Here is a 25,117-nt window from a genome sequence, read left to right as displayed (position 1 = left end):
CTTACTGAAACGTCCCTTTTCTCGCTCCGTTCCTACTTAGGATATCTCAATCAGGTCCACATATCTATTCAGAGCCAAGTTCCTACTCGTCCTCGTCCTCGCACTCGTGTTCGGACTGGGCGACTTCGTCCGCACCTAGACACACCACGACCATGTCTCCTCGTATCAGCATGTTCGTTTCCGGAAGTTGACACGCACGCCAGGATTCACTTCAGCCTCACAGCCACTGGAAACACCCCAACCCCAGACACCGATATCGCCACGCCGCGCGCGCTAGTGCAAGCCTCGCGCGCCACGCGTTTCAGCTAGCGGAGCGGAGTGCGAGGGCGGCGTGGTCTGCGGTGTCGGTGTTCGGAGCGGCGCCGGGGCGGAAACGAGCGCTATCTCCGTCGTCTCGGCGAGGAGGCGAGCACCCCCATCTCCACTCGACGGGTGACAACCCGCCCCACACTACTCGACTAGAGACCACCCACCACACTATCAGATAATCGCGCGTCCCGCACCGCTGGGCCCGATCAACTCGCTTGCTCCAGTCGCGACCAGCCCACCTCCCACCTATGCATGTCGTTGCTAAGCAGTAGCGCCACCGGCACCGCTGGCGCCGACTAACGGCAAATCCAAAGACCCAGAAAAAGTTGCAGGCGGTGCTGGTGTCACTGCGTGACGGGGCGACTTGGGGCTAACGAACGCCGCCTCCACTTCCGTCTTTGGCAAGTTGGAGAGTTGTCGAGCCCTGCTCGTTGTCATCACGCGTGTATGTCTCGGGGGAGTTGCGGCCGAGTTTGGCTGGGCAAGGGGTCGTGACGCCGCCGTCAGTCGTCGAGATGGCGAGTTGGCGAGCTTGTCATGGCGTTGCGACGAGGGTTCGCAACAAGGCAGGCGCGTGCTCGGCACAGTGCACGCCTAACTACAGGCAGCACCTGTCAGTATCCATCCTACGCAGCGCATGCATGATGCTCCGCCAAATGGCTACCATCTGGACACGACGCAAACGGAGCCCCACCCGCCTCGGCACACCCACGACCCACGCCGAGCCCACCTCCACCTACTGCCACACGTCCAACTCAGATTTCGGAGCACGCGCAATCACAACCGGCATCTCCGCACCCTCGACTCGACTCTTTCCACAACAAAACCAACAACATCAACCATGCAGCGCTCGCTGGCGTCAGTCACACGGATACTCGAGCCCGCCGCTGCGTCGTCCTCGCGCCGCGTGCTCCCCCGCGCGCTTGCCGCGCGGGCGCGTTTCTCGCCCGCCGCGTCGTCCTCGTCGTCTTCGTCCGGCATCTCCCGGCCCCTGACGTCGACACCACGCCGCGCACACTCGACTGCTGCTGCTCCCCCACTGGAGCCGATCCCACCCATCTCCGCCGAGGACACGTATGACATTGTCATTATCGGCGGTGGGCCGGCCGGCCTCGCGCTCGCGTCGGCACTTGGTGAGTGTAGCTGAAGCACTCCCCCGCGAGCCAGCTGACCCCGCCCCTCCAGTCTCGTACAAGACCCTCCGGGATACGACGCGCATCCTGCTCCTCGAGGGCGGCTCCCTCGGCCCAGTGCGCAACTGGGACGACGCGGGCGAGTGGTCGAACCGCGTGTCGTCGCTCACGGCCGAGAACATCGAGTGGCTCGACAGCATTGACGCGTGGAAGAACATCGCACTGCACAGGAGCAACGCCGTCGACGACATCATCGTCTGGGCCAACCCCGACGCCGGGAGCCACCCGATGCTCCACTTCCCGCCGCAGGACAAGCCGCTCGCCCGCATGACCGAGAACATCAACACGCAGCGCGCGCTTCTCCGCCGGCTCGACGAGGTGCCCGGCGTGGTGAGCGTGCGCGAGGGCGCGCGCGTCACGGAGATGCGGTATGGTGAAGGCCGAGGCTGGGTCGGCCTCAAGGTCGGGGACGACTGGGTCCGCGCGAGCTTGGTGGTGAGTACAGCTACGGGAGGTTAGCTCACCGTGTCCAGATCGGCGCAGACGGGCCAAACTCGCCAGTGCGCAAGTTTGCCAACATCGAGACCTTTGGGCACGCATACGACACGCACGCCGTCGTCGCGACGCTCGAGCACGCCCCGCAGCTCGTGTTCCCCAACCACACGGCGTTCCAGCGTTTCCTGCCGACCGGCCCGCTCGCGTTCCTCCCGCTGTCAGACACGGCGAGCACGATGGTGTGGTCGACGACGCCGGCGCTCGCGGCCGCGCTCAAGCGCCTCGAGATCCCGGCCCTCGTGACGGCCGTCAACGCCGGCTTTTCCCTCTCCGAGCCCGACCTCGCGCTCATGCACGACGCGCTGCTCCAGGCCGACGCGGCCAAGGCGCCGCTCTCGGCCGAGGCGCTCGCCGGCGTGCTGGCCACCCTCGAGCCCACGGCGCACACGGACGCGCCGCTCCCCCCGACCGTGACCAACATCCCGAAGGCGTCGGTCGCCGGCTTCCCCCTCCGCCTGTCCCACGCAGACCAGTACACTGCGCACCGGCTCGCGCTCGTCGGCGACGCCTGCCACACGACCCACCCGCTGGCCGGGCAGGGCCTCAACGCCGGTTTGGCCGACGCCCGTGTGCTCGCCGCCACGCTCAACACTGCTCGCCAGGTCGGATCGGATCTCGGCTCCATCACCGCCCTCGCACCGTACCCCCGCGAGCGGTACCTCCCCAATCACCTCATGCTCGCGACCGTCGACAAGCTCAACAGCGTGTTCGGCTCGCGCAACCCCCTCGTCAACTGGGCCCGGTCTACCGGCCTCGAGGTCATCAACGAGCTCGGCCCCCTCAAGAGCTTCTTCATGGCTAATGCGGGCTCGGGCATCTCGGGCCAGCCCCGTGTCGGCCAGCTGCGCGAGTTTGGCCGCGCAAACGCCAGCGACAACCTCGCTGGCCGCCCTGCTGGCTTTACCGCCGCTGCTGCCGACGCGTTTGAGGGCTTCCAGGTCGTCAAGAACGTCGCAACTGCCACGGCCAACGTTCTTGGCGAGGGCCTCAAGAATGCCCTCCGTCGCGGAGCCGACTCGCTGGAGAGGAAGTAGACCGAGTCGAAAGTACATATCATGCCATAGCCACTATGGGACTACTCTGGGTTCTTGAAACGGGGAATGAAAGAGCCTCCGGGTTTTCCATTAAAACACATCTTGGGCGCGTTTGATTACTACTGATTCTAGGCGTGTGTGTGTGTGTGTGCACGCAGTTAGATTGCAGCCCCTGAGAGTCAGCACGAGTCAACGTGGAGGGGACGTACACTCTTGGCGCGGCTTCTCCTGGTGCGGGGTCGTGGCCTCCTCGTCGTCGGCAAACGGATCTCCGAAGGGGTCGTTGGGGTCAAGCAGGCCCTTGGAGCCAAACTCGTCCTCGAGCGACTGGTATGTGTTGCCCTCCTGCGGGTCGGGGTTCTTGGACGACGAGCCGCCGTAGTTGTGGCGGTAGTCGTACTGTCTCGACTGCTGGCGTGAGTGAGCAGCGCGCCACTCGTCCTCCGAGCTATCATAGTCGGAGAAGTCGGACAGAGACCTGGCAGTGTTAGCTGGAGCTACGCCTCGTCAACTCACCCTCCAGCAATCGAGCCGGCGTCCGAGTCCGGGCGGATAGGGGGCGGGAGGCCAGCAGCACCCTTGTTCCCAATCGAGCCAAACTGCAGGTCCTGCAGGTCGGCGTACGCCGACGACGGGGCTCCCTGGCGCGACGAGGTGCCAGAAGCCTGGCGACGCTCCTGGCGCGCAACGGCACGCTTCGACTCGACCTTTTGCTGATCCTGCAGCTGCTGGAGCTCGCCGGTTCTCTGAGACTCGAGCTTCTGTGCCGCGAGACGCTGGCGAATCTTCTCCACCTGCTCAGCCTCGGCCTTCTCCGCAGGGCTAAGCTCATGGTCCGAGTCCGAGTCGAGAGCGGCAGGCTTGGAGAGCTGCTGGGTCAGAACTATCCAAGTATCGGCAACCCACCTTGTCATACAACTGGATCGCCTCCACAATCCTCGAGTTGGCGTCGAGGAGCGTGCCAACAAACTCCTCCTGGTTGACCAAGTGGATGTATCTGATAATGGCACGGCGCGCGGCCTTGGCCTTGTCGAGGCTGTCCTGCACCCTAGGGTTCTCGGTAATGTTCTCAGTCTCGCGGTTGACGAGCCTGCACGAGTTGACGAGGTTGTTGGCGGCCTGGATAGCGTTGGCGACAGCGACCATGATCTGGGGCTTCTCCTTCTCAAAGTTGAACTTTGGACGCTTGGGCTGGTTCTTTCTGTCGAGCTTGGCCTGGCGGCGGCGATCGGCCTCCTCCTGGGCCTCCCGCTGGCGGCGCGACTCGATCGCAGCCATCTCCTGCTTGCGCTTGAGGTCGCGCTCACGGCGCTCGAGCTCAGCCTCACGGTGCTCGATAGCAATGCGGCCCTCACGCTGGCGCTTGCGCTCCTCGGCGTCGGCCCGGGCAGATGCCAGGTCAGCGTACGTGTCGGCGCCCCTCTGGCCCGGGGCCGGCTCCCAGCTGTGCTTGTACAGCGGGTCCGTGTCCGAGAAGCCACCACGTCCCGGGGTGGCAGCATCAGGCGTAGTCGCAGCCGAGATGGAGCTAACAGAGCTGCGGGTGGCATGGCCGCCACCAGGCGCGCCAGGAACCGGCTGGGCAGTCAGCAAAGGTTGCCGGGAGGGCTCATTACCTTGCGGCCACTGTACTGGCGGAAGAGGCCGGCGACCGTCTGCATCCTAGGCTCATCCTGGGCTGATCAGCAAGAGATGATCGCTATGCCTGGCCAACTCACCGCATACTGGATCGACCAGGCATGGAACACGAGGATCAGGCGCTTCTTAACCTTGGGGTCGAGCAGTCCCTGTGCAGTGTTAGCGCGAGCGAACCGTGCCGCGTCGCAGGAATGGGCTCTTCTCCCAGGCCATCAAAGGCGTCAAGGCCAGCACCGGCACTCACGTCGGTCGCCATCTCGCGGAGGCGGTCGAGCAGGCGCTGGTCGGCCCAGTTGAGCTGGAAGTTTTTGCCCGCATTCTCGGTGAGCGAGCGGAGGATGACGAGCGCGCGCAGCTGGCGGTGCACGTTGCCGTACTTGAGCTTCTTTCGGATCGCGCGTGCGGCCTCGGTCGTGCCCTGCGATCCCTGCAGGTTGACGCTGTCGACGAGCTCGGGGATGCCGTCGAGGCTGAGCTCGTCGTACCTGTCCGACGAGAGCACCTCGACCCAGTCGGTGACGGACGAGTGGGGCTTCTCGCCCGCGAGCTTGTTGACAAACGACTGCCCGGAGCGCAGGTAGTTGCCTGCCTTTGACATGTTGCGCTGTTGTGCTGTGGTGATGAGTGAGGTCGGTGATGGAAGAGGGGGAGATGCGGTTTAACAATGGGCGCAAGGATAAGGACAAGGCTGTGTTGCTCTTATTGGCGCGCCTTGGTGTGCGTGTGTGTGGGACCGGAACAGTGACGGCGGCGTGATCCACAAGTGTGTCTCAAGTGGGGTTGTTTACAATGTGATGCCACGCCGAGATGGATTCGAGCTAGACTGATAGAGAAGAGCAGACAGACACACAGAGTTGTTGTCAGTGTCGAGGTGTCGTTGCTTGCTTTGGCCGGCTTTGGTTGCTTGCTCGCATGGATCTCAGAGATTGCTGTCCATTTCGTCTTCGTCACTGGAGCGCCGCATAACCAGGGCACATTGTCAATACAAAATTACTCAAACAGGAAATATTATCGGCCATTGACGTGACCTCGTGCAGCTCGCACTGACGTCACCGTCAACACCGCAGTTGTACCGCTGCACGTGTGGCAACAACCCACTAAAAGGACAACGACATCGTAGTCAACAGCCTTGATAGCTTGGTCATGGCACACGAGTCGTACGCGACAAAACGACATGCGTACTAGCACAGATGTACACAGAGAGACCGATCCCTTGACCTACATGCTTACATGAAACGCGGCCACTGAAACAGTGTCGGGCGTCCTGCTTCTACTGATACAAATTAATTGTGGCAGCCGATGGTTTATCCCTTTGACGGACTCTTCGGTGTCTCCTTGCGACTGTTTGCCGTGTCCCAGAGGAAGCTGAGAGAGACCCGAGTCAGTACAGAGCATTGGAACACGGCATAACACTCACAAGTCACACTTGTACCTTGAATCCACGTCCTCGCGAGGTCGTTTAGAGCGACCCATGTCGTATCCAGGGCCTACAGGACTGGCGACGTAAGCAACCGATTCCCACAACACGAGCGAGCACCTACAGCGAGCACAGCCAGAAGCGCTTGCCCTTGTTCGGGCCGGTTATCTTTACAACTGGGCAGGGTAAGCTTGGTGCCGGCCAGGAAACGTACTGAAATCTTTACAAGGCTTCTGATGCACAGTACATAGAGGAGGGAGTTTCTTGGCGAACAAGTTGGACCAGACCGGGGCGGCGGCGTCCTGCTTGGCCTTGCGCTCACGCTCACGTTCTTCATCGGCCTGAGCAATAGCCTGGGCTATAAGCTCGTCATGTTCAGTGTCGACTAGCGCGGGATCGGTGGTGTTGGACTGCGATGCAATGTTCTTTCTTGGTGGTGATTGTTCTGGCTGGGACTGCTTGACCGCAGCAGAGGCTGCTGGCTTCGGTTTTGAGGACGTTGATGCTGATGCTGATGATGATGCCGGAGCGGACCAGAAGGCAGCCAGCTTTTGCTGGCCTTTGGGCTTGGGTGCCGGCTTCCTACTAACCTCTGCAGGGGCAGATTTTGCCGGACCCAGTGACTGCTTCTTCCGTGGGGGTTCATCCGAGGTGAGGTCGACAGTATCGCCCTTCTGAACTGGCGCTGGCTTGGATGAAGGTGGTGGATCGACTTTGGATTGCGACGCACCGTCGAGGGCAGCGAACGCCCCTCGTGCCACAGCTAGTGGCGAAGAAGAAGGCTTCTCCGCGATGCTCCCGGCAGTGGACGGAGGCTGCTGGGTTTCCGGAGGATCCTCTGCCGTCGGAGTAGGTGCTGGCGACGGTGAGGCCGATGGCTCAATGGATCTCGACTTGGCCCCACCCCACAAACTCATGAGGGTGCGTTGCTTGGCCGAAAACTCTTCCAGAAACTTGGTCGCGAAGCGGGGCGGCTCAGGCGCCGTTCTTGGGATATCTGATGGGTAGACGGGAGCTGTGGATGGTGGCCGGTCTTTCGGGTTGAGCAAGTCTCGAAGGAAGACGGTCTCGCCGTCCACCTCGATCGAGTCGTGCAGGTCAATGTAGACAGGACAGTGGTCTGAGCCGTGAACGCTGGCGTCGATATCCCCTCCTTTGATCCATGGGCGAAGTCCTGGCGTGCACAAAACGTAATCGATACGCGAGCCGTAATTTGCTGGCCTAGCTGCGTCAGCACACTCCATCGATCGCTCGCTCACCTCGCATCGATCTTTGTGTTCCAGCATGTGAACATGCCTTCGCGGTCAGGGAACGACTCGCGGACCACGTCCACCATGGGGCCCTTGGGAGCACACCAATTCTCCAGCCACACGCGAGCAGGGTGCTGGTAGTGTTGGTCGGCCGTCGTCTTGATACCGCCTTCCCCCGAATCAATCGGCGCTCGCATGATGTTCATGTCGCCAGCAAGGATGACTTCGCGGCCGGCAGCCATCATGAGCCTCACGCGCTCGTGCAAAACCTTGTAAAAGTTGAGCTTGTATGGCCGGCGAGTCTCGTTGGTCTCGTTGGGGCAGTAGAGGTTGAACAGGATGAACATGCTGGACGTCAGCTACGCCGATTGTTGTCCACCAACCCGCAGTCGATGACCACCGAACGGCCCTCAGTATCCAAGCGCCGGGGATCGAACGGGGTCCCATCAACCTCATCCTCGAAATCAATGTCGTTCATGTCGGGGTAGTAGCCGATCCGCTCCTCTGGCGTCCATGGTGGCTTCATGGTGCTCGTAGGGTCGTCGAGTAGAAGCCCCGTGATGCCTTCCTCGGCCTTGAGGGGCACACAAACGCGCGAATCGACATAGGTGCAGACACCTGAGTATCCCGTCTTCCCTCGTGGCCACGTACAGAAGCAGTCGTAGACGCCAGGGCATGCCATCGCTTTCGTGAACTGGGGCCGACGCGTCTTGTGCTCTGGAAGGTCAGCTGCGTTGGATGACGAGCAACAACCCACCTTGAAAGCAGCTGATATCTGCTTTCAATCCCTCCAACAGACCCTCAACCGTCTTATTCTCCATGCTCGACCACCTTGGAGAAGTCAGCTTTGGGGCACACGACGCGAGGGAAGGAAGGCACGAACGGGTGATAGTCTAGCACAGTCCTGAGGACATTCTGACGCGTCAGTTGGCGTGAATCGGACATTGCTTGGGTTCCAAAACTCACGACATTCCATGTCAGTATCCTCATATTGACTGAGCGAGGTGTGGTGCTGCGGGAAAGCAATGGAAGAAGTGGCAAGTGTTTACCCAATGGTGGTGAGGGCGTTTGGGTTCATTCGTTGCGGTCAACAACAGTCTCGAGGTGTCGGAGTGAGCCGAACCCATCAGCTTTCCCACGGTCGGTAGCCTTGCCACGTGCCCCAGGTTGCGATTTCCGCCACTTGCGTCGCTGGCTGGCTGGCTGGCTGCATGGCTGGATGCGAGGCACCGCACCGCCTGCGCCGAGCCCACCTTTTACTATAGTGAACCCTTTTTGCGCCCCCCAGACAACCTTCAACCCCGCCCTGCGACAATCTCTACCCAGGCTGGCGCTGGAGCTGCTCCCCTCCCCCCTTCCCCTTCCCTCGCCTTCCCCTGACGCCGCGCTCACACTCACTCCGTCACCATCATCACCGCCCAACCACCCACCACCCACCCACATCTCACACCACCTCCTCCTGCAACGACCACCACACGTCAAAGCAACTACCCATTCTCTTCTCCCCCTTCTTCCTTCTTCCCCCAGTGCTTTTGCATCTCACTTGCACCAGCAGAGAGATAGAGAGGTCCCACTAGCATTCAAGGCTACCCCCCAAATCAATCGCTATCCCGAGATCCCTTGGCATCAACGACGTTCACGTTGTCGTAACGCTTCGATCCCACTAGCTGGCCCGCATCAACATCCTTCTTGTCAATCAACCCCAGTCACATTTATCAACAAACATGTCAAAGGCAGCCACCACTGTCCCCTGCCAGGTGAGCGAGCAAAGGTCGCGCTGCCCATACGTCTGGCATGCGTAACGTGGCCCATTCTCAATCTCGACGCGTGTCTGACACATCATTCTCTTAGTACAAGACGGGCAGAACGCTGGGAAGGTGAGCTTGCTTGGCGCGACACGAGCCTTTTAAGACCATTGCTAACATTCACCTTAGCGGCACTTAGTATGTCCTACTACGCCTTCTGATCCACTTGGCGAGGCCCAACTGACACGTATTCAGCGCCGTTGTCAAGGAATGCGTCCACATCTCGGTGCGTCAAGCGAGCCATCGCATGGGGTTTGAGGCTGACCGTGCAACAGACTGGCAAGTACTATGCGTGCAAGGTTCTGAACAAGAAGTTCCTCACTGTGAGTTGTCGAGCAGCACGGGTGTCGATCGAAACACGGGACTGACACGGCGGCGAAGGGGCGCGAGCACATGGTAAGCTTCCTTAATGGGGTCCCAACTCGTGCACGGCTGATCGTGGCCTCAAGGTCCGTAATGAGATCAACATTCTCAAGAAGGTCTCGGCCGGCCACAAGAACATTGTCCAGCTGCACGACTTCTTTGAGACATCTCACAACCTTTACGTAGGTGTCTTAGGAGATGTTGTTGGACGGCCGCTGACGGATCCCTTCACAGCTTGTCTTCGACCTGTGCACAGGTGGCGAGCTCTTTGACCGCATCTGCGCCCGTGGAAGCTACTACGAGAAGTAAGGCAATTCGTGCGGGCCGCACTGACGCCTCTTAGGGATGCCGCCAACCTCGTGCGCACGATCGTCTCAGCTGTCAAGTACCTCCACGACCAGGGCATCGTCCACCGTGGTGAGTTGGGGGCGGCGTCGTCGATTGAAGGGTGCCGCTGACACGTGCAATAGACTTGAAACCCGAGAACATCCTCTTCAAGTCCAAGGCCGAGGATGCCGACCTGATGCTGGCTGACTTTGGCGTACGTGTTGTCGGCGCGATTGTGCTAACAGCGACAGCTGTCCAAGGTGCTGGACGAGGAGCACTTCTCGATCCTCACGACGACCTGTGGTGTAAGTTGTCAAGCTCGTGTGACCCAGAGCACTGACCCTGGACAAGACTCCTGGTTACATGGCGCCCGAGATCTTCAGGAAGGCTGGCCACGGCAAGCCTGTCGACATCTGGGCTATTGGTGTCATTACCTACTTCCTTCTCTGCGGCTACACCCCCTTCGACCGTGACTCACAATACGAGGAGATGCAGGCCATCTGCAACGGTGACTACAAGTTTGCTCCTGTGAGTTTTTGTTTGCCCGAGACAAGCTTGGTCGTGGGTGCTGACATCTTGAAGCCTGAGTACTGGGCCGGTGTCTCGGAGACTGCGCGGGACTTTGTTCGCGCCTGTCTTACTGTCGACCCCACGAACCGTCCGACGGCAGCACAGCTCCTCCAGCACAAGTGGCTGAGGACTGACGCCCCTCCGTTTGTCGCGGACCCCGAGAGCGAGAGCGGTGCGGCAGTCAACCTCCTGCCAACTGTCAAGAAGGCGTTCGACGCCAAGAAGACATGTGAGTTTGGGACCTGGTCGACCTGGTTGGGTACGTCAGCCGTGGTGCTAACCTTGCTTTAGTCCGTCGCGCCGTGTTGGGTATGATGGCTGTTCACCGCCTTCAAGACAGCAGCCACGCTCACGGAGGTCTGGGGCCGAGCCCGGCCGAGAAGGAGAAGCTGCAGCAGGAGGTCGCCGCGTTCAAGAAGGAGGCCGAGGCAGTGAGTGGGAACACGGGGATTGACTGAATTAGTGCTGACGTTGGTGCAGGACGATGTCAACCAGTCTGGTGTTTTGGCGGCACCTGCCGTTGCGAACACTCCTCCACTCGCTACTCCCGCGCCTGCGAGCTGAATTCAATAGCCGCATGGCGCCTAGATGAAACACACACGTACGACAACCATTCATCGCCCGTGTTCCTCCCCTTCGATTCCCTGACGCACAATGCTGCCGGCGAGGACAGCAAGGGTGGTGTGGTGGTGGACGTAGTGTTGGGCGGATGCACTGGGGTTTTGATTGGCACGGAGTGTTGCGTCTGGTTTACTTCCTGAGGCGTGGGAGGCCGATAATCAAAGTTGAATGGGGGTGCTTAGGCGTTTTAAAGTGTCGGACATGTGGTCACCCGTGAGCTAGACGCTCGATCGGCGTGCGTAGTCGGGGTTGACTGGGGGATGTGGGTCCGCGTGCGCAGCACGGAGTATAGGAGCGGAGCAGGAGCCCGAGGTGCAGGCGCAGCTGCAGGTGGAGTCGCAGCGCCGGCCGATGGCGGACCGACGGCGGACTCGTCTCTGGCCGCTGGGCTCCGTTGCGCGTTGCGCGTGCCGCGGGGCGATTGTTTAGGGGTGGGCAAAGATGGGTGGGTGCCTTTGTCGTCGCTGTGATCAGAATGCATAACGCCAAATGACTTGTCACGGGGCGGGCGATGCGACGCTGCGATGCGACGGGGTCGTTGCCAGCAGCCGTAGCCGTAGCCGTGCCGCGTGCCGCTTGTGCCATGTTATGTTATGCCATGTGCCGTGTGATGTGAGCGTGGTGTGTGTCACACGGCCGAGACAGCACTACCAGCCGAGCCAAGTGGCCGAGCTGGCCGGGCGGCGTGGTGGGCAAGAGGTGTGGATGACGACGCGGTGCATCATGATGAGGAGGATGATGATGATGCGCATGGATCGGTGGACCCGACGGGAGGGGAGGGGGGGTCGAGGTCGCCTGACTGACTGACTGGCTGGCTAACATGTCTGTCCAGCTACCTAGTGCGGTCTCGATATGGCGACGACGACGACCACACACACTGCCTACCTGCCGCCAGAATACTAGGCTGCCGTCACTGCTCGGGCCCAATTACGTCCCCCGAGCCACTGCCTTTCGTTACGGCCACCAGGCCCAGGGCACGGCAAGGCAGACAGGCACCGCGGAAGAGGAGAGACGAGGCAACGGCCACCGTCTGCTGCTGCCACTAGCGGCGGGGCGGGGCGTGGCTGACGTGCGTGAGGTCGGCCCGGTGATCAACTCGACTGGACAGATGCAACTATCCGTGGCACCTCATCCTCGCGCCGCCGTGGCTTGCACGGGCTGACGGAGAAAACCCAATGGCGTTGCGGCGCATGCAGAATGTCTGGCGATCGCCGCCCCCCGACGCCGCCGCGCCGCACCGCGCGCATGCCCTGCATAACCTGCCTGCGCCGCCGGTGACCCGGTGACTGACACCCGGCTAGCCCTACCCACCGCCGCCGCTGACCGACAGACACACACGACACACTCGACAACACAAGAGGCACACGTCACGTCACACAGCACCCCCGTACGACTCGATTCGACGGGGACCTGGTAGACTTGTCGCAAGCAAGCAGCGGGACCTCGTGTCTGGCCTGTACCCGAATCTCAACAAGGCGCAGCCCAGCTCTCATCATCCCACCATCCCATTCGCATCAGCGCGCACCGAGTCAGCCTTTACCATAGGGACGGACCCATCCGTGGTGTATGCTCGGCACCCTGCAATGTCTTACATCGGAGAAAAGGGGAATGGGCCATAAGGGTGCAAGGTATCTAAATGATAAAACTCCTTGAACGTAGGGATAGGGTAAACAAGAGGCGGCGGCGGCGCAGAAGACCCTCCGGCATGTTGTCGTCGTCGGTCTACTGGATCTGATGCAAACCCTCCGCGCGCGTATTAGGGGGTGGGAGCCACATCAGCAGCAGCTCCCAATGAGCAAGTAGCGCTGAACAAACAGCAACCTGAACAGCGGATTGGTTCGCGCCAGGACGAAAGAATGATGGAACGCGCACTCGAGGCACCGTGGAACGCAGGGACATGGATCCTTGGCGTTCAAAGCTCCCAGGTTCGCCGCGAGTAATCGGTGGCTGTCGGAGGAGGCAGAGGCATGGAGCCAGAGGCTCCGCCTCGTCTCAACCACTCGTCGGCTCCCGGGTCTCGCCGAATGTTTGGGTCGTAAGGCGGCGCTTGTGGCGGCGGTTGGTAATACCCAGAAGGTTGGGGGGCGTACGCCCCACTGGGATCGCCGTACACTGGCGTTCGTGGAAGAGGGGGAGGGTAACCCGCCTGGCTCGTCGAGGGTGAGCTTCGACCAGGAGGTTGAACTGGAGAGTATAATGGCTGCGATGGCGCCCGAGCGTAAATATTATAGGATTGCTGTGGCGGCATAGCGGGCACTGGAGTCGAAACACCTGTGCGAGTGTAGCCATACGGAGATTGGGTAGTTGGCATGGCCGGGGCCGTCTCTGGACGAGGTGGTGCGTCGGCCGCAGCTGCAATAGAGGAAAATCCAGGCAGCTGGTGAGCCGGAGGAGGCGCCATTGGAGTCACGGGAGTCAACGGAACCGGCTGTTGTCGACGTCCACTGGCCTCTGGTGGAAGGTCGCGTTCGTGGATCTGAAGACAGGAAACAACCAGATAGATTTTTCCCAGACTGTCGGGATGCCAAAGTGATCCTCCCAAGCCGCCGCCGAGATGAAGTCGAAGATTGAAATGGCCAAAACTGCCATCCGATCGAAGAAAACGAACATTCTGATGAGGATATGGGTCTCGCATTCCGTCGGCGGGGGACGAAAGTTCGCGTTCTCCGAGTACCATGATTGAGGCGTGCGTTTCTCGACTTGATTGGAGTTGTGTTGCAAGGTAAGGAACGGTCACGAGCCGGCTCCGTTCCATCTCTATCAGGTGCCGGTCCGACGGGTGCAACCAGTCCAACAAGTTTACGTTTGCAAACTCGTGCAGATGGTGGCCAGTCAGAGAATGTGCAAGGGACGTTGCTCGTAGAATTTTGAGCTCGGTGCTGCAAAAGAGGGTAAAGAGATTGTCTTGTGCCGATCCCATGTTTGACGATGGTAGAGACTCTGGTGGCGGATTGTGAAAGGGGCTCATCGACGCCGCTGATTCCATCGGGCTCATCCCGACCATGGGCCCGAGGGAGGCCGTGCGCGGGGGTGAAGGTAATCTTGTCCCCAGCGTCCCAGGAGCGTGGGACGACGAGCTCGTCGTTGTCGTGACATACTGCGACTCGTATGGCGGTGGGTTTTTCCACTTGCCCGTCGATCCAGTGTCCACTGCAGGCTGCCGTGGGGCACGAGGATTAGAGTATGGCTCCACAACCGGCGTCCTGTTGACCTTTGGCCTTCCTCGCTTCTTATGCTGCCCCAAATGTTAGATGACTGAAAAAAAGCATCTTTTCCTCCAAAACTCACTGGAACGTCTTCACACTGTTCTGGCTTGCCCATATTGACGCACCGCTTGCACGGTCGTGCCACATCGCATGCAAGGTGAGCCCGTTTACATGGCCCGCATGCACTTGACACATTGGCCTTGCCACCGACCCTTTTAATCGTAGGGGGTGGTGGTGCTGTGGCGCCGGTGGCCGACAAAGGAGGCGCCGAAGCCCCGTGGGCCAAGCCGCCCTCCACTTTGACGACTGGAGATGAATATTGTGCCGGGAAGTGTGCTGGGGTTGTGGGAGAAGCCTGGCTTCGAAAGTGTCCTGGTGCATGGTTGTGGGTTGAGAAATGTTGGAGACTGTGGCCGGCGCGTTGCTGAAGCGGTGACGCCTGCTGATGGGGTGGGTACTCGGCGGCGGCGAGTATTGTTGATGGTCCTGGTTCACCGACAATATTTCGAGCGCCTGGGCCGTCAAACGACGGGTTGCCGTGGGGGTATGTTGGGCGATGCATGAGCTAGAAGTGTCGAAGCAAAGCGGTGAATGGAAGGGTCGCGTCAGCATGACAATGGGACAATGAAATTATGGGCATGGGGAGTAGCAGGGACTCGGTGGGATGATGGCAACGGTATTTGGGCCGCACCTCACAGTGCCGCCGTGCAGCGCCGAGATGACGAGCACCCATTCGTTCGGCAGACCATGCACGACGACACAGGGATATAGGCATGCGTCAAGACCCCAGATCCAACTCACTCGCTAGCACAAGCAGCGTTGCTTGCGCGCACACACGCTGCGGTGGCCGCCGCCGCCAAACGGCTCTGGAGAGGTTGGGGGTGAAGGTGTGATGTGCAGGGTGTCTAGATGGGCTGTGGGCTGTCGACTGCTGTATGCAATGCAGATCTCACTGTGCCCTCCCTGCCTTTGTATGCTCTGGGCAGTTTGGCCAGTGCTTGTTGACGGGATAGGAACAGACGTTGCGGTAGGGCGGCGGCGAAGGTGGTGGACGACGAGGGGGCTGGCTGGCTGGTGATGGTGGTAGCAAGCGGTGGTGATGATGATGATGATGGTCAACAACTACTAATATGCTTTGGCGCGCGCGTCGTCGCCGCTCGTGTTTGCCGTGTCGCCAACTGTTGGAATCGGTAAATGCGATGCAATGCTGCTTGTTGTAGCCGTGTTGCTCGACGGTTTTGGGAAGGGTACGCGGGGTGCGTCGCGCCTTTAGCGGCGGCCGGCGGCGGCGGAGGCGACTGCAGGAAGCAGGCGGTGGTGGGCGGGGTTCAGGAAGGACCAAGTGGTGGTGGTAGTTGTGATTGATGATCCAAAGAGGCCAAAGGACGGAGAGAATGGGTGCGTCGTCGATTGTCGCAATGCTAACTAACAAGCCGGTACCATCGGTCGGGCAGGTTGGTCGGTAGCGGCGGATCGTTAACCGTTTAGGCTACAGGCCGCAGGACAGGCCGCTGCCCAGGACAGGACACAGGACACGGCAAGGAACGATAATGACGACGAGCGAGCGCAATGGCGGCAACGGACGGCAGCAGGCAGGCAAGCAGAGGAGCAGCAGGCGGCCGGCCAGCCGAGTGGTAGCGTGTAGCACGAGCTCGAGCGGTAGCGGCCAAGCCAGACAGATGAGACGGTAGACGGCAGACGAGCGATAGCGTAACACTGCAATGCGTTCGTTGCCTTTGGATGTGGTCGGGTGTAATGTTGTGTTCGAACAGACGGGCGGGGAGACGGCACTCGGCACCGTTATACATGCAACAACTCTGATTGACCCAAAGCTAGGTTTTTACGACAAGCCGTGCCGCACCCCAGACGCCAGAGACAGACAGAGCCCACTTTTGATGTTCTGTGACCCTCTCCTGCCCCCCTCGCCTCCCCTCCTCGGCTCCTCTGACGGGCACGCGTCGTGGACAATGTTGTTGAGGGGCGGCGGGGGAGGGAGGACGGGGGGACGGATCATGTCGCCGTCGCCTCTACTGCTTGATTGTACCTGCTGCTGCTGCTGTGCTGCCTGCCTCCTGCGCGCTATGCTCGAGTGTTCTGACCTTGGTACAGCGCTCTGGGACCCTATTCCGCCCCTGCCCTGGTTAATGTTGTAACAGTAGAGCCAGTGTACGCGTTACACGAGCACTGCGACCGAGGAGCAGAGCCCGTCAGGCCATCTCTCGGCGGCGCGCAAAGAGACTCACCCAAGGGTGTAGTGTCCCAACGAACAAGCCAGCCGAGAGCGCGCGAAACCCGTGCCGCTGCCTGGCGTTTGCAACCCCCCCCCAGCCCAGGTGCCCCCAGGTGCACGGTTCGGACAACTGTGGACTGACGCGCGTGTGCTCCTCCCCTCCCTTCTTCGTAGTCTCACTGACCCACGGATCTGGGTGATCGAGGGAAGGTGGACAGTGGGGTCATGAGGTGCAGCATGAGCGCGTGAGGGCAGTCGAGCCTAGTTTAGGTGTGTGGGAGTGTGGCCTGGGCTAAGTCTGGTCAGGGCGGACCGAGGCGGAGGGGGGTGGGGATACAACAACAAAAGCCAGGGTCAGTTGACCGTACATTGAACAGCCAGGCAAGATGCCCGAAAGGCGTCAAAGAGGCTTGTGGGGGACGTGCTTGGTGCTGCTGCAACAGGAGCGGCGGCAGGAGCATCAAGAACAAGGATATGGCAACAATAACAGGTCCAGGACGGACACGGGGAGGGAGGCGCACGACAGTAGGAGCGTGTGTTGTGCAGAGAGTACAAGGGCAGCGGCGCCGCAGCAGCTTGTGCAGCAGCAACACCAGCAGCAACCGCAAGCCACGGATGGCTGCAACAGGCGGCGGCAGGGCATGATGAGCCCCTGAAGAACGCCACCAGGACAATGGCCAGGAGCAACAGCAGGACCGACAGGTGTATCTCCTGTGACCAAAAAAGTTGGGTTCCGTTCAAACCGTTGGGTCTGTACGTGCCTCGGAGCCAGCCAGCTCGTCGGGAAAGAGCGGTATCTCGACGCAAAACGAGCAAAATTGCCCTGAAAGGTCGACGGGTCTCGAGGACGGGAACGGCCCCCACAAGTCAGGCACAAACCAACGCAACCCACCTGCAGCATGCCGCGTCTCTTTCGAGCTGCTGTAGGCGCTGGTGGCATGCAGCAGCAGCAGGCAGCCAAGCAAGCAACCAAGCATCGGCAGCTGACCGGCCAGCGGCCACGACCACCGGCCTGTCTCGGCCACCACAGCCGCAGCAGCAACAGCCGTGATTCTCTCTATCCTTGCTCCGTCCCCCGCCTCTGCCTCTGCCCCTGTGCCCGCTGTACCTCCTTTTAGTCAGGTGCACCTGTGCATAATACATTGGACGTGGCAGCACAATCGCGGATGTATTGCAACACGGGCTCGCCCAAGATCCCATCCTTGTTCTGCCGCGGTACCTTGTGCACATCAAACGGCTCCTGCTGTCCTTGGCCAAGAGATCAAGACGGTGATTGCTTGTTCATTGTTGGCTGCGCTTGGGGGTGGGCAGCGGGGTGTGCGCTGCTTGCGTGGTGCCCACCGCCGCCCGTCTGTCACCTCGATGGCTGAAACCCCCCAAAATCATGTTCCATGGCGTAGCGCAATGATCACCAGGCGTCGACTAGTCAGAGTCGCCACGATCCGGTGTCCTTGCTGTTTCATTCAAGAGTGACACTTCCGGCGCCGCCGCAGCAGGCGCCTTTACCGCCACCTCGGCAGACGACACGCAGCCTGAGGGAGGGAGGGAGGGAGCAAGGGAGAGAGGGAGAGGGAGAGGGAGAGGAGCGTGCGTGCCCATGTGGAGAGGAAGGCAGGAAAAATAACACACCAGACAGCCACATTTGGGCGTCAAGGACACCAAAATCCCCATCCACGGTGAATTGTCCTCCTCCCGTTCCTCGGGCTTTGCGTTTGCCCGCGGAGGGTTGTGTACCTGTCTGCCTCAACGATTGCGAGACACGGGAAGACCAAGGATGTTCTGAAAGGATCGTCGTGAATCTGACCCTCTGCGCCAACAGCAACCGAGCAAGCAAACAAGACGCTTCACTCCTGTCGTTTGTCGTTTATTGACGGTAGGTGGGCACATTGCCAGGGGTATATTGTATTTATGGTACCGACATCATCAAAGTCACGCACGCCGGCGGCGGCGGCGGTGGCGGCCGGCGGTCGACGACTACGACGTCTGTCTCCTGCTACTCCAACGATCTGCTGCTGCTGCTGTTGCTGCTCGCTTCAGTCCTTTCCTTTCAGCATATGACCCTCTTGTCCCGACGGAACGTTGACGCGAACAGGAGACAGGAACACCGGCAAGCGTTGACGAGGGGTCAAAGGCCGTTTGAAAGGTGCGGGCCGCCTGCCGCTTGCCCCGCCGGCAGGCCCCACCTGACCCTCATGTGTCGTCCCTCACGCTCCATTCCCAAACCTCGGACCGCCAGGTTTTGCTCTCTGTTCTTGCCGTGATCTCTGTTCCACGGAATGCCGGAGAGTATCAGGCGGAGGAGGTGAGGTGAGGGGGCTGAAGGGCGGCCCTGTCGCCCACATCTCAAAAGGTGCCAACAACACGCGATCAGGCTCGGTGGGGGGCCACGCCTCGCCAGCCCTGCGCGCAGCAGACCGCAGGGAGCGCGGCTGAACAATGCCCCGCGCGTCGATCCCCGAGGCGAGACAGCGGCACACCGAGGGATAGGGAGCGGCAAGTGGGCTCGGGTGGGCTTGGGGGCACGACTACTGGTATATCCTCCGTCACATTCTAACCCGCGTCCTTTTCACGACGATGCCAAGGACTATGACCCACACGCATCACACGTCCGTTTGAGTCTGTAGTAGTAGTGCGTGCAGAGCCGCGCGCGCACATCACGCATGACGTCCTTGACGCTTTCTCTGCGGTGGCATGCGGCGACTTTGTTGCAGTGCGCGCAGCAGCCAGCGCGGCTGTGCCTGCTTTAATTCCCAGGCGTCGCACATCGATCCACCAGGAAATGCATCCTTTTCAAGACAATGACCTCATGCTGCTTGTGCGTTGGGCTAGGCAAAAGTCATGGGACCGGTAGAGTGGATGGTGGTGCACATGCATGAGTGAAGTAGTTAGGTCCCTTTTGCGACTTTATCTTTGCTTGCCCACCAGCTGAAACGAGACGACGACGACGACGGCTACGAGCAGATACACGTCGTTGCTGCCGTCGGCGTAGTTGAATTAACGTGGGTGCCATGTTAGGTTTGAGTTTGACGAAACCCCTTTGGCCAGGAACAGTCTTTGGCAACTGTTATGCTTCTGTTGGTCGCATCTCCGAGTTACTGGGTAGTGAGGCTGCGAGGGGGCGGCCGGGGGGGGCATGGGCGACGGGAGGACGGGGGTGGTGCATGGCGACGACGGGGCCATGGAAGCAGCTTAAGGGAAATATTACGGCCATGGTCGAGATCACGGCGTACGATGCTTTCGGATGCACCCTGGCTCCTGCAGTCGCCTAGGGAGGAGAGGAGGGGGAGGGAGGGGAACAAGGGAGGGAGGGGGTGGTTGCGTTGGAGATGAGACATCCAAGTCAAGTTGCCACTTATTCAGTCCCCATGGTTAACTCGCTTCACTTGCCCACTTTGATGATAGCCCGCTGATCTTCTCTGCTCAGTGTGGCAATCGTCTCCATCCTCCGACAGCCAGTCACTCGTCAAACAAGAATCCAACGTCATTCCCCCGAGACACACGCCGGGGTAATTGGTTAGTCGACACTGGGCCAGGCGCGGCGTATTGTGGCGCTCACGGCCACGGCCACATGGGGCTAGCGAGCGGCCCGAGGACGCCGCTGCGACAAGACCCCGCCCGCGGTGACGAGTTGAGCACGAGCTGAAGCAAGCTCGGAGAAAGCTCGGGCTGTCGAGCGGCGATCTCGTCGCACGCAATGACGAAGTAAAAGTACATCTGTTCACTAGCTTGGCGTCGAGAGCGGCGCCAAGACGAGCGACGGTCTGTTGGTGTGTCAAGTACATGGCGCCACACGGCAGAAGGGCGGCCCGCCGATCTAGCGTGGCCGTCGCTTCTGCCATGGGACGAATAAAGCGCCCCGCTGTCGCGGGTCGAGTTTTGCTGTGCTGTTGGTGGTCGATCTATCGTGTAGGTAGTGGTTATCGGAGCGGAGACGGTTGTCGTCGTCGTCGGTGACTTTGGGGGCTTCTTGTTCCGCGCCCGAGTCGCCGAGTCGGCTACCCAGCTTCTTACTCGGACATGCGCTTGCTGTTCACCGCGACAAAGTGGTACGCGACGATCAGGACCATGGCCGCGACGCCGAGGCCGTTGGAAATATCGGTGAGGGTGCCGTCTGAGATCATGGCGGGGAGGTAGGCTGACTGCGCGCGTCAGCTTGACTCAACGGGGAGGGGAAGCTAAAGCTATCATGCGCCTTCACAACCCACCTTTCTGTGCGCGTTCCTGATGCCCGAGAGGTCGCTACGATGCTGGATGCCGACGATAGTTGATGCGTTGTTGTTGTTGAAAGTCAACGCGTTCAAGATGTGCCAGGCAGCGGCAGTGACGACAGACACGTTGACAGGACGCGGTTCCGCTCATGACATCAAACTTATCCAGCACCCCCACTTTTCCACCACGCACGTCGTCATTGCGGGTCGTCGTTTGCTTGTGATCCACATGGTCTCTGCTACATCTTGCAACGGACATCACACTGCAACAGCAACTCCTCGAATAAAGCTACCCATAGCACAGCACACACACCATGTCCAACGCCGGCGCGATCGCCTCGATATCCAACCGGCTCACCAGCGCGCAGTCGCAGCTGCTGGAGCGGAGCCGCATCCTAGGCCTGGGGATGAAGCCGTCGCCCTCGTCGACACAGAGCCTGGTGCGCACGCTCACGCAGGTGCGCAACGACCTGGCCAAGCTCGAGGGTGAGGCCGAGCTCGAGGCGGCCGGGCTCGCAGTCGGCGGCGGGGGCAAGAAGCGAAGCAACTTGTCGGGCGGCGACCTGGCGGCCATTGACGAGCTCGGCGGGCGGTACGATCGCCTCGTGGAGATGCTGCAGGCCGACGAGGTGGGAAGGGAGAAGGCCAAGCCGCTTGTGCGGGAGCGGCGGTGAGTTGTGCTTCCGGTGGGAGGTAGGGAGGGGTAGCTGACGACGCACGCAGCGAGGCCGAGCCATCGGCCGAGGAGCTCGACGCCGAGATCGAGTCGGTCATCGCCGCGCCAGTGGACCCGCCGTCCCCGCCGGCGCAGGAGCTGCGCCCGTTCCGCGACTACGACGACGAAGAGGAAGACGACACGAACCCGCACGAGATGATCTCGCAGCAACAGCAGATGATGGAGGGTGGGTGTGGCACTGAGGCGTGGTGACGGCGCGCTGACCTATGTCCAGAACAAGACGAACGCCTGACGCTCCTCTCACATTCCATCAACAGGCAAAACCACTTGTCTGTTCAGATTGGCGACGAACTCCAGGTGCACAACGAGCTGCTGGAGGACACGGACGCGGCGATGGACCGGACGGCGGACCGGATGAACCGTGCCAGGAGGCGGCTCGACCATGTCGCGGACAATGCCAAGCAGCATGGTGAGTGGGCAGGCGTGAGGGGGATGGCCGGGCTTTGGACGAGGGAGCGGTGTCGACATGGCCAAGGACGGGAGAGGGAGGGGGAGGGCAGGATCGACCCGCCGAGTCCGAGCTTGGAGATGGAGCAGTTGGATCGCCGCTAACGTCCCCAGGCAGCACCATCACCATTGTCGGCCTGATTGTCGTCCTACTCCTCCTCATCATCGTCTTCAAGACCTAGTTGGTTGCATTCATGGACCCTCCGAGACACGTTGCATTGTAGCTTGTACAGTATGTCATAGTTGTGTGGTGGCGAGTGTGGGAGACGTGGGGTGTTGGCGAGGAGTGGTAGGCGATGGGCGAGGTTGAGTGTTGAGGGGGCAAGCTGCACGATGCCTAGAGGGGCAGCAGGTAGAGGCCCCGCATGCACACGAGCAGCACGAAGTCTCGACACCACACCACTCGTATCGAGGAGCGCACCGGCACACTGAGCCCACAAGCGCCCACAAGGGCTGCCACGGACCGCGAGTCGCCACACTCGCCAGCAAAGGACACGGACGACACAAGTCGCGAGAACACCGGTACCTTCCCCTGGCCTGAGGGGCGAGGCGCGGCGCAGGGGAAAGGGGAGGGGAGGGGAGGAGCGTGCTCGGTGTCTGGCGTGGCGGCGGCGCGTCACGTCGCTGCTTTGCGCGCCGGTCTGTGGGTTGCCGAGCGACCAGACCGAGTCGCAGCGACACGGGCTGTTGTTCCGTGTCGTCGTTGTCTCCACGACGCTCGACTGCGCGCCGTATCTCTCGGAAGAGTGAGTCAGAGCACGCTCGAGCTTGGACTCGGCCAGCCCCGGCGCCCGCTTGGCCCCTATGTTTTGCCACTTTGCCACTCGCCCCCGCTCTTGCTCATGGCTTATCAACTGCATTGGATACTTCTGAATACATATCAAACTAACATGGTTGCGACGGTGCGATGCAAGCGGAATGGCGGCCCACGCGAGGGCAATGTATGTGCCGGTCTGTGTGCTCTCGACCGGGAAGGGATGGGCAAGGCGGACGGAGTGGTGAGTGTTTACTTGTCCGACTTGGCAATGCTGAGCTCGTAGGCAAAGGCAATGGCGAGCTTGGAGAATCTGCAAGTGTTAGATAGTAGAACAAGAGCTCGCCCCGCTGTACTCACTCCCGCATGTGGGTGAAGGAGAACTCGGGGTGGTCAATAGTGTCCGAAGTCGAGTGAATGTTCTTGTTCGAGTCCTCGAAGCGGCTCTCAATAGCGAACGACGACTGGTAGCCGGCCTTGGAGAACGAAGCGTGATCCGAGCAGGCGTAGCCACACTGGGTCTTGACGGGAGGGATGTCGAGGTAGGCCTCGACGAGGCCCCAGTTGAACTCGGTGAGGGCGGGGTCGACAAAGTCCTGGATGACACCGACGCTCTCCGTCGTGCCCTCCTTGACCCAGGCGGTCATGTCCATCTGCAGCATAGCGCGGACCTTGATGCCCTTCTCCTCGTACGACTTGGCGATGGCCTGCGAGCCGAGGAGACCGCCCTCCTCGGCCGAGTACCAGTGGAACTCGACGGGGAAGGGGGCGGTGAAGTTGGCGCCGATAAGAGCACGGAAGGCCTCAAGCGACGAGGTGGTGCCCGAGCCGTCGTCGTCGGCACCGGGCGCCGGGAGGAACGGCCACATGTTGGTCGAGTCCTGGTGAGCGCCGACAACGACCACAGGAGCATCCTTGGGGCCGGAGTGGGGGAAGCGCACAATGATCGAGTTCTGAGCCCACGGGTGCTCAAACTCCTTGATGGTCACCTCGGGGTAGTTGCGTGCGATCTGCAGACCGGTGTCAGCATGCGCGGCCAGCATCAAAGTGTGGGGCAATCAATATGGGGTGCAGAGTGAGGGAGTATGTATGGTGTGACACAAGTGACAGGCACCAGACGCGACCTCCGTCGCCCCTTCTCACATACCTCGCGAAGTGTGCCAAGAAGGAAGAGCTGCGACTCGCGTCCAGTGTCGGAACGGTAGTAGCGTGTCTTGAAGCCGCTAAACTTCTTCAAGAACGTCTTCATGTGCTCGACGCTGAGCGACTTGTAGATTTCCTTGACTTCCTTGGCATACTTGCCGGGCTTCGGGTAGGCTGTAAGGGTCGGCCGAACACAGTGAGATGATTCAATCGCCGAGGCACGAATGGGTATTTTCAAGTGGAGCAGATAGGTCGTTGGGTCAGCGACGGCGGTCGTGCGAGCAGCAGCAGCAGCCCAAGCATGCAGCAGACTCACTGTACTTTGCCGATGCAGGCGTGAGGAAGGAAGTGAGGCCGAGCGTCGGCGTCTCGGTACTGACGGGCTATCAGCACAGGCCGCGCAACCTAGGGTCCACTGGCGTGCTCACATGTCCATAAACCGCCTTCCCTTTGCCTTTGCCTCGATCTTCTCGAGCTCGGTGATCCAGCTGGGGCAAAGTGTTAGTGGCAAGGCAAGCCAAGCTACGGGTAACATACACGGGGGGTTCCCGCTCGCCAAACTGCACAAGACGGAGGTCGTCGAGGTCGAGGTCAATCTTGATGCCCGAGCTGGCGGACCCGGCGGCACCTGCGCCTGCACCCGAGAAGACGACCTGGCCCTGCTGTCCCTGCACGAGGTGTGGTGCGGTTGGGACAGCGGCGGCGAGGAGGGGGAGGGTAAAGAGCGTGGCGAGGTGCATGTTGCTGCTGCTGCTGCGTGTGTGTGTGTGTGTGTGTGTGATTGATTGATACGCGACGAGGAAGAGATGAAGCCAGATGTGAAGATCAAAGCTACAGTGGGTGGGTGGGAGGCAGAGGCAGTGGTGGCTCCATCCGGTGGGCGGTATCGCTCTCGGTTCCCGTGGGCCGTGTGCCTTTGGGCGCTGCTGCTGCTGCCCATGGTTGACTCAGGGGCTGCTTATTGTGGGTGGCCATTGGCGTCATACACAATCACCTCTGCTTCTTTCAGCCCAATTTCAGCCACGGGACGGTGAGGGTGGGTGGCGGAGTCAAAACGACCCACTGTACATAGCACGCGATTACAATCTCCATCACTGCGGACTTGTCCACTGGCTACATTTCAAATACAACAAGAGTGTAATGCGGGTCTGTCCGCATTTGAGACAGACTCTTGCCCACAGCGATGACAGGTTGCGCGCAGTGAGTAACTATCACAAAGCCGAAGCCACATTAGCTTGGCAGACGGATAGCATTACTCGAGCACGCACGCGACAGTGCAGCAGGTGACCACAATCACCAAGCTCGGCCTCCCCTCCCTTCAGCCACAGAGCTCAACCCTAACGCGGAGCACCACTTGGCCACTTGCCATTC

General features: G+C 60.6%; 7 protein-coding genes across 8 annotated transcripts; 3 read left to right on the top strand and 4 right to left on the bottom strand.

Moving 5' to 3' along the window:
- Nucleotides 1–1,086: 1,086 nt before the first annotated feature.
- lsb5 lies at nucleotides 1,087–5,543 on the bottom strand. The gene is made up of 9 exons (XM_062772036.1): nucleotides 4,914–5,543; nucleotides 4,750–4,818; nucleotides 4,648–4,704; nucleotides 3,938–4,609; nucleotides 3,548–3,900; nucleotides 3,241–3,509; nucleotides 1,976–3,203; nucleotides 1,495–1,937; nucleotides 1,116–1,442 (listed from the first exon to the last, which is right to left on the bottom strand). Exons 1-7 carry the CDS (start codon nucleotides 5,265–5,267, stop codon nucleotides 3,190–3,192), a joined length of 1,788 nt encoding a protein of 595 aa, XP_062628020.1. The 5' UTR covers nucleotides 5,268–5,543; the 3' UTR covers nucleotides 1,116–1,442; nucleotides 1,495–1,937; nucleotides 1,976–3,189.
- Nucleotides 1,151–3,031, top strand: coq6 (Ubiquinone biosynthesis monooxygenase COQ6, mitochondrial; the record flags this gene model as incomplete). Its single annotated transcript, XM_062772037.1, has 3 exons — nucleotides 1,151–1,442; nucleotides 1,495–1,937; nucleotides 1,976–3,031. The coding sequence occupies 3 exons, from the start codon at nucleotides 1,151–1,153 to the stop codon at nucleotides 3,029–3,031; spliced, it is 1,791 nt and encodes a 596-aa protein (XP_062628021.1).
- Nucleotides 5,544–5,884: 341 nt separating the features above from the next.
- On the bottom strand, nucleotides 5,885–8,353 carry apn2_1 (DNA-(apurinic or apyrimidinic site) lyase 2). 2 transcript variants are annotated; one of them, XM_062772034.1, is made up of 10 exons: nucleotides 8,303–8,353; nucleotides 8,220–8,251; nucleotides 8,094–8,167; nucleotides 7,988–8,053; nucleotides 7,720–7,954; nucleotides 7,346–7,684; nucleotides 6,301–7,307; nucleotides 6,211–6,262; nucleotides 6,087–6,164; nucleotides 5,885–6,034 (listed from the first exon to the last, which is right to left on the bottom strand). In XM_062772034.1, the coding sequence occupies exons 1-10, from the start codon at nucleotides 8,324–8,326 to the stop codon at nucleotides 5,974–5,976; spliced, it is 1,968 nt and encodes a 655-aa protein (XP_062628019.1). In that variant the 5' UTR covers nucleotides 8,327–8,353; the 3' UTR covers nucleotides 5,885–5,973. The 2 variants fall into 2 exon arrangements, with proteins under 2 accessions (XP_062628019.1, XP_062628018.1); XM_062772035.1 differs by having other exon boundaries at nucleotides 7,720–8,053.
- Nucleotides 8,354–8,768: 415 nt separating this feature from the next.
- On the top strand, nucleotides 8,769–11,791 carry cmkB (Calcium/calmodulin-dependent protein kinase cmkB). The gene is made up of 15 exons (XM_062772033.1): nucleotides 8,769–9,093; nucleotides 9,188–9,213; nucleotides 9,271–9,279; nucleotides 9,337–9,367; nucleotides 9,417–9,464; nucleotides 9,523–9,537; nucleotides 9,591–9,686; nucleotides 9,739–9,809; nucleotides 9,848–9,921; nucleotides 9,975–10,045; nucleotides 10,083–10,136; nucleotides 10,183–10,359; nucleotides 10,414–10,630; nucleotides 10,693–10,832; nucleotides 10,882–11,791. Exons 1-15 carry the CDS (start codon nucleotides 9,061–9,063, stop codon nucleotides 10,963–10,965), a joined length of 1,146 nt encoding a protein of 381 aa, XP_062628017.1. The 5' UTR covers nucleotides 8,769–9,060; the 3' UTR covers nucleotides 10,966–11,791.
- Nucleotides 11,792–12,598: 807 nt separating this feature from the next.
- Nucleotides 12,599–15,671, bottom strand: ERT1_0 (Transcription activator of gluconeogenesis ERT1; the record flags this gene model as incomplete). Its single annotated transcript, XM_062772032.1, has 5 exons — nucleotides 12,599–14,257; nucleotides 14,311–14,793; nucleotides 15,066–15,094; nucleotides 15,182–15,295; nucleotides 15,659–15,671. The coding sequence occupies 5 exons, from the start codon at nucleotides 15,669–15,671 to the stop codon at nucleotides 12,935–12,937; spliced, it is 1,962 nt and encodes a 653-aa protein (XP_062628016.1). The 3' UTR covers nucleotides 12,599–12,934.
- Nucleotides 15,672–20,153: 4,482 nt separating this feature from the next.
- syn8B (putative syntaxin-8B) lies at nucleotides 20,154–22,168 on the top strand. Its single transcript, XM_062772031.1, has 5 exons — nucleotides 20,154–20,597; nucleotides 20,664–21,336; nucleotides 21,390–21,568; nucleotides 21,617–21,811; nucleotides 21,964–22,168. The coding sequence occupies exons 2-5, from the start codon at nucleotides 20,981–20,983 to the stop codon at nucleotides 22,029–22,031; spliced, it is 798 nt and encodes a 265-aa protein (XP_062628015.1). The 5' UTR covers nucleotides 20,154–20,597; nucleotides 20,664–20,980; the 3' UTR covers nucleotides 22,032–22,168.
- Nucleotides 22,169–22,683: 515 nt separating this feature from the next.
- Nucleotides 22,684–24,525, bottom strand: LAP1 (Leucine aminopeptidase 1). Its single transcript, XM_062772030.1, has 6 exons — nucleotides 24,284–24,525; nucleotides 24,175–24,234; nucleotides 24,063–24,121; nucleotides 23,751–23,920; nucleotides 22,964–23,613; nucleotides 22,684–22,916 (listed from the first exon to the last, which is right to left on the bottom strand). Exons 1-6 carry the CDS (start codon nucleotides 24,484–24,486, stop codon nucleotides 22,856–22,858), a joined length of 1,203 nt encoding a protein of 400 aa, XP_062628014.1. The 5' UTR covers nucleotides 24,487–24,525; the 3' UTR covers nucleotides 22,684–22,855.
- Nucleotides 24,526–25,117: the final 592 nt, after the last annotated feature.

The sequence above is a fragment of the Vanrija pseudolonga genome, chromosome 4 (assembly GCF_020906515.1).
Source record: "Vanrija pseudolonga chromosome 4, complete sequence".
NCBI classification, from domain to species: domain Eukaryota; kingdom Fungi; phylum Basidiomycota; class Tremellomycetes; order Trichosporonales; family Trichosporonaceae; genus Vanrija; species Vanrija pseudolonga.
Note: the sequence above shows the minus strand (reverse complement) of the source record. Positions and strands in the feature narration are given on the sequence as shown.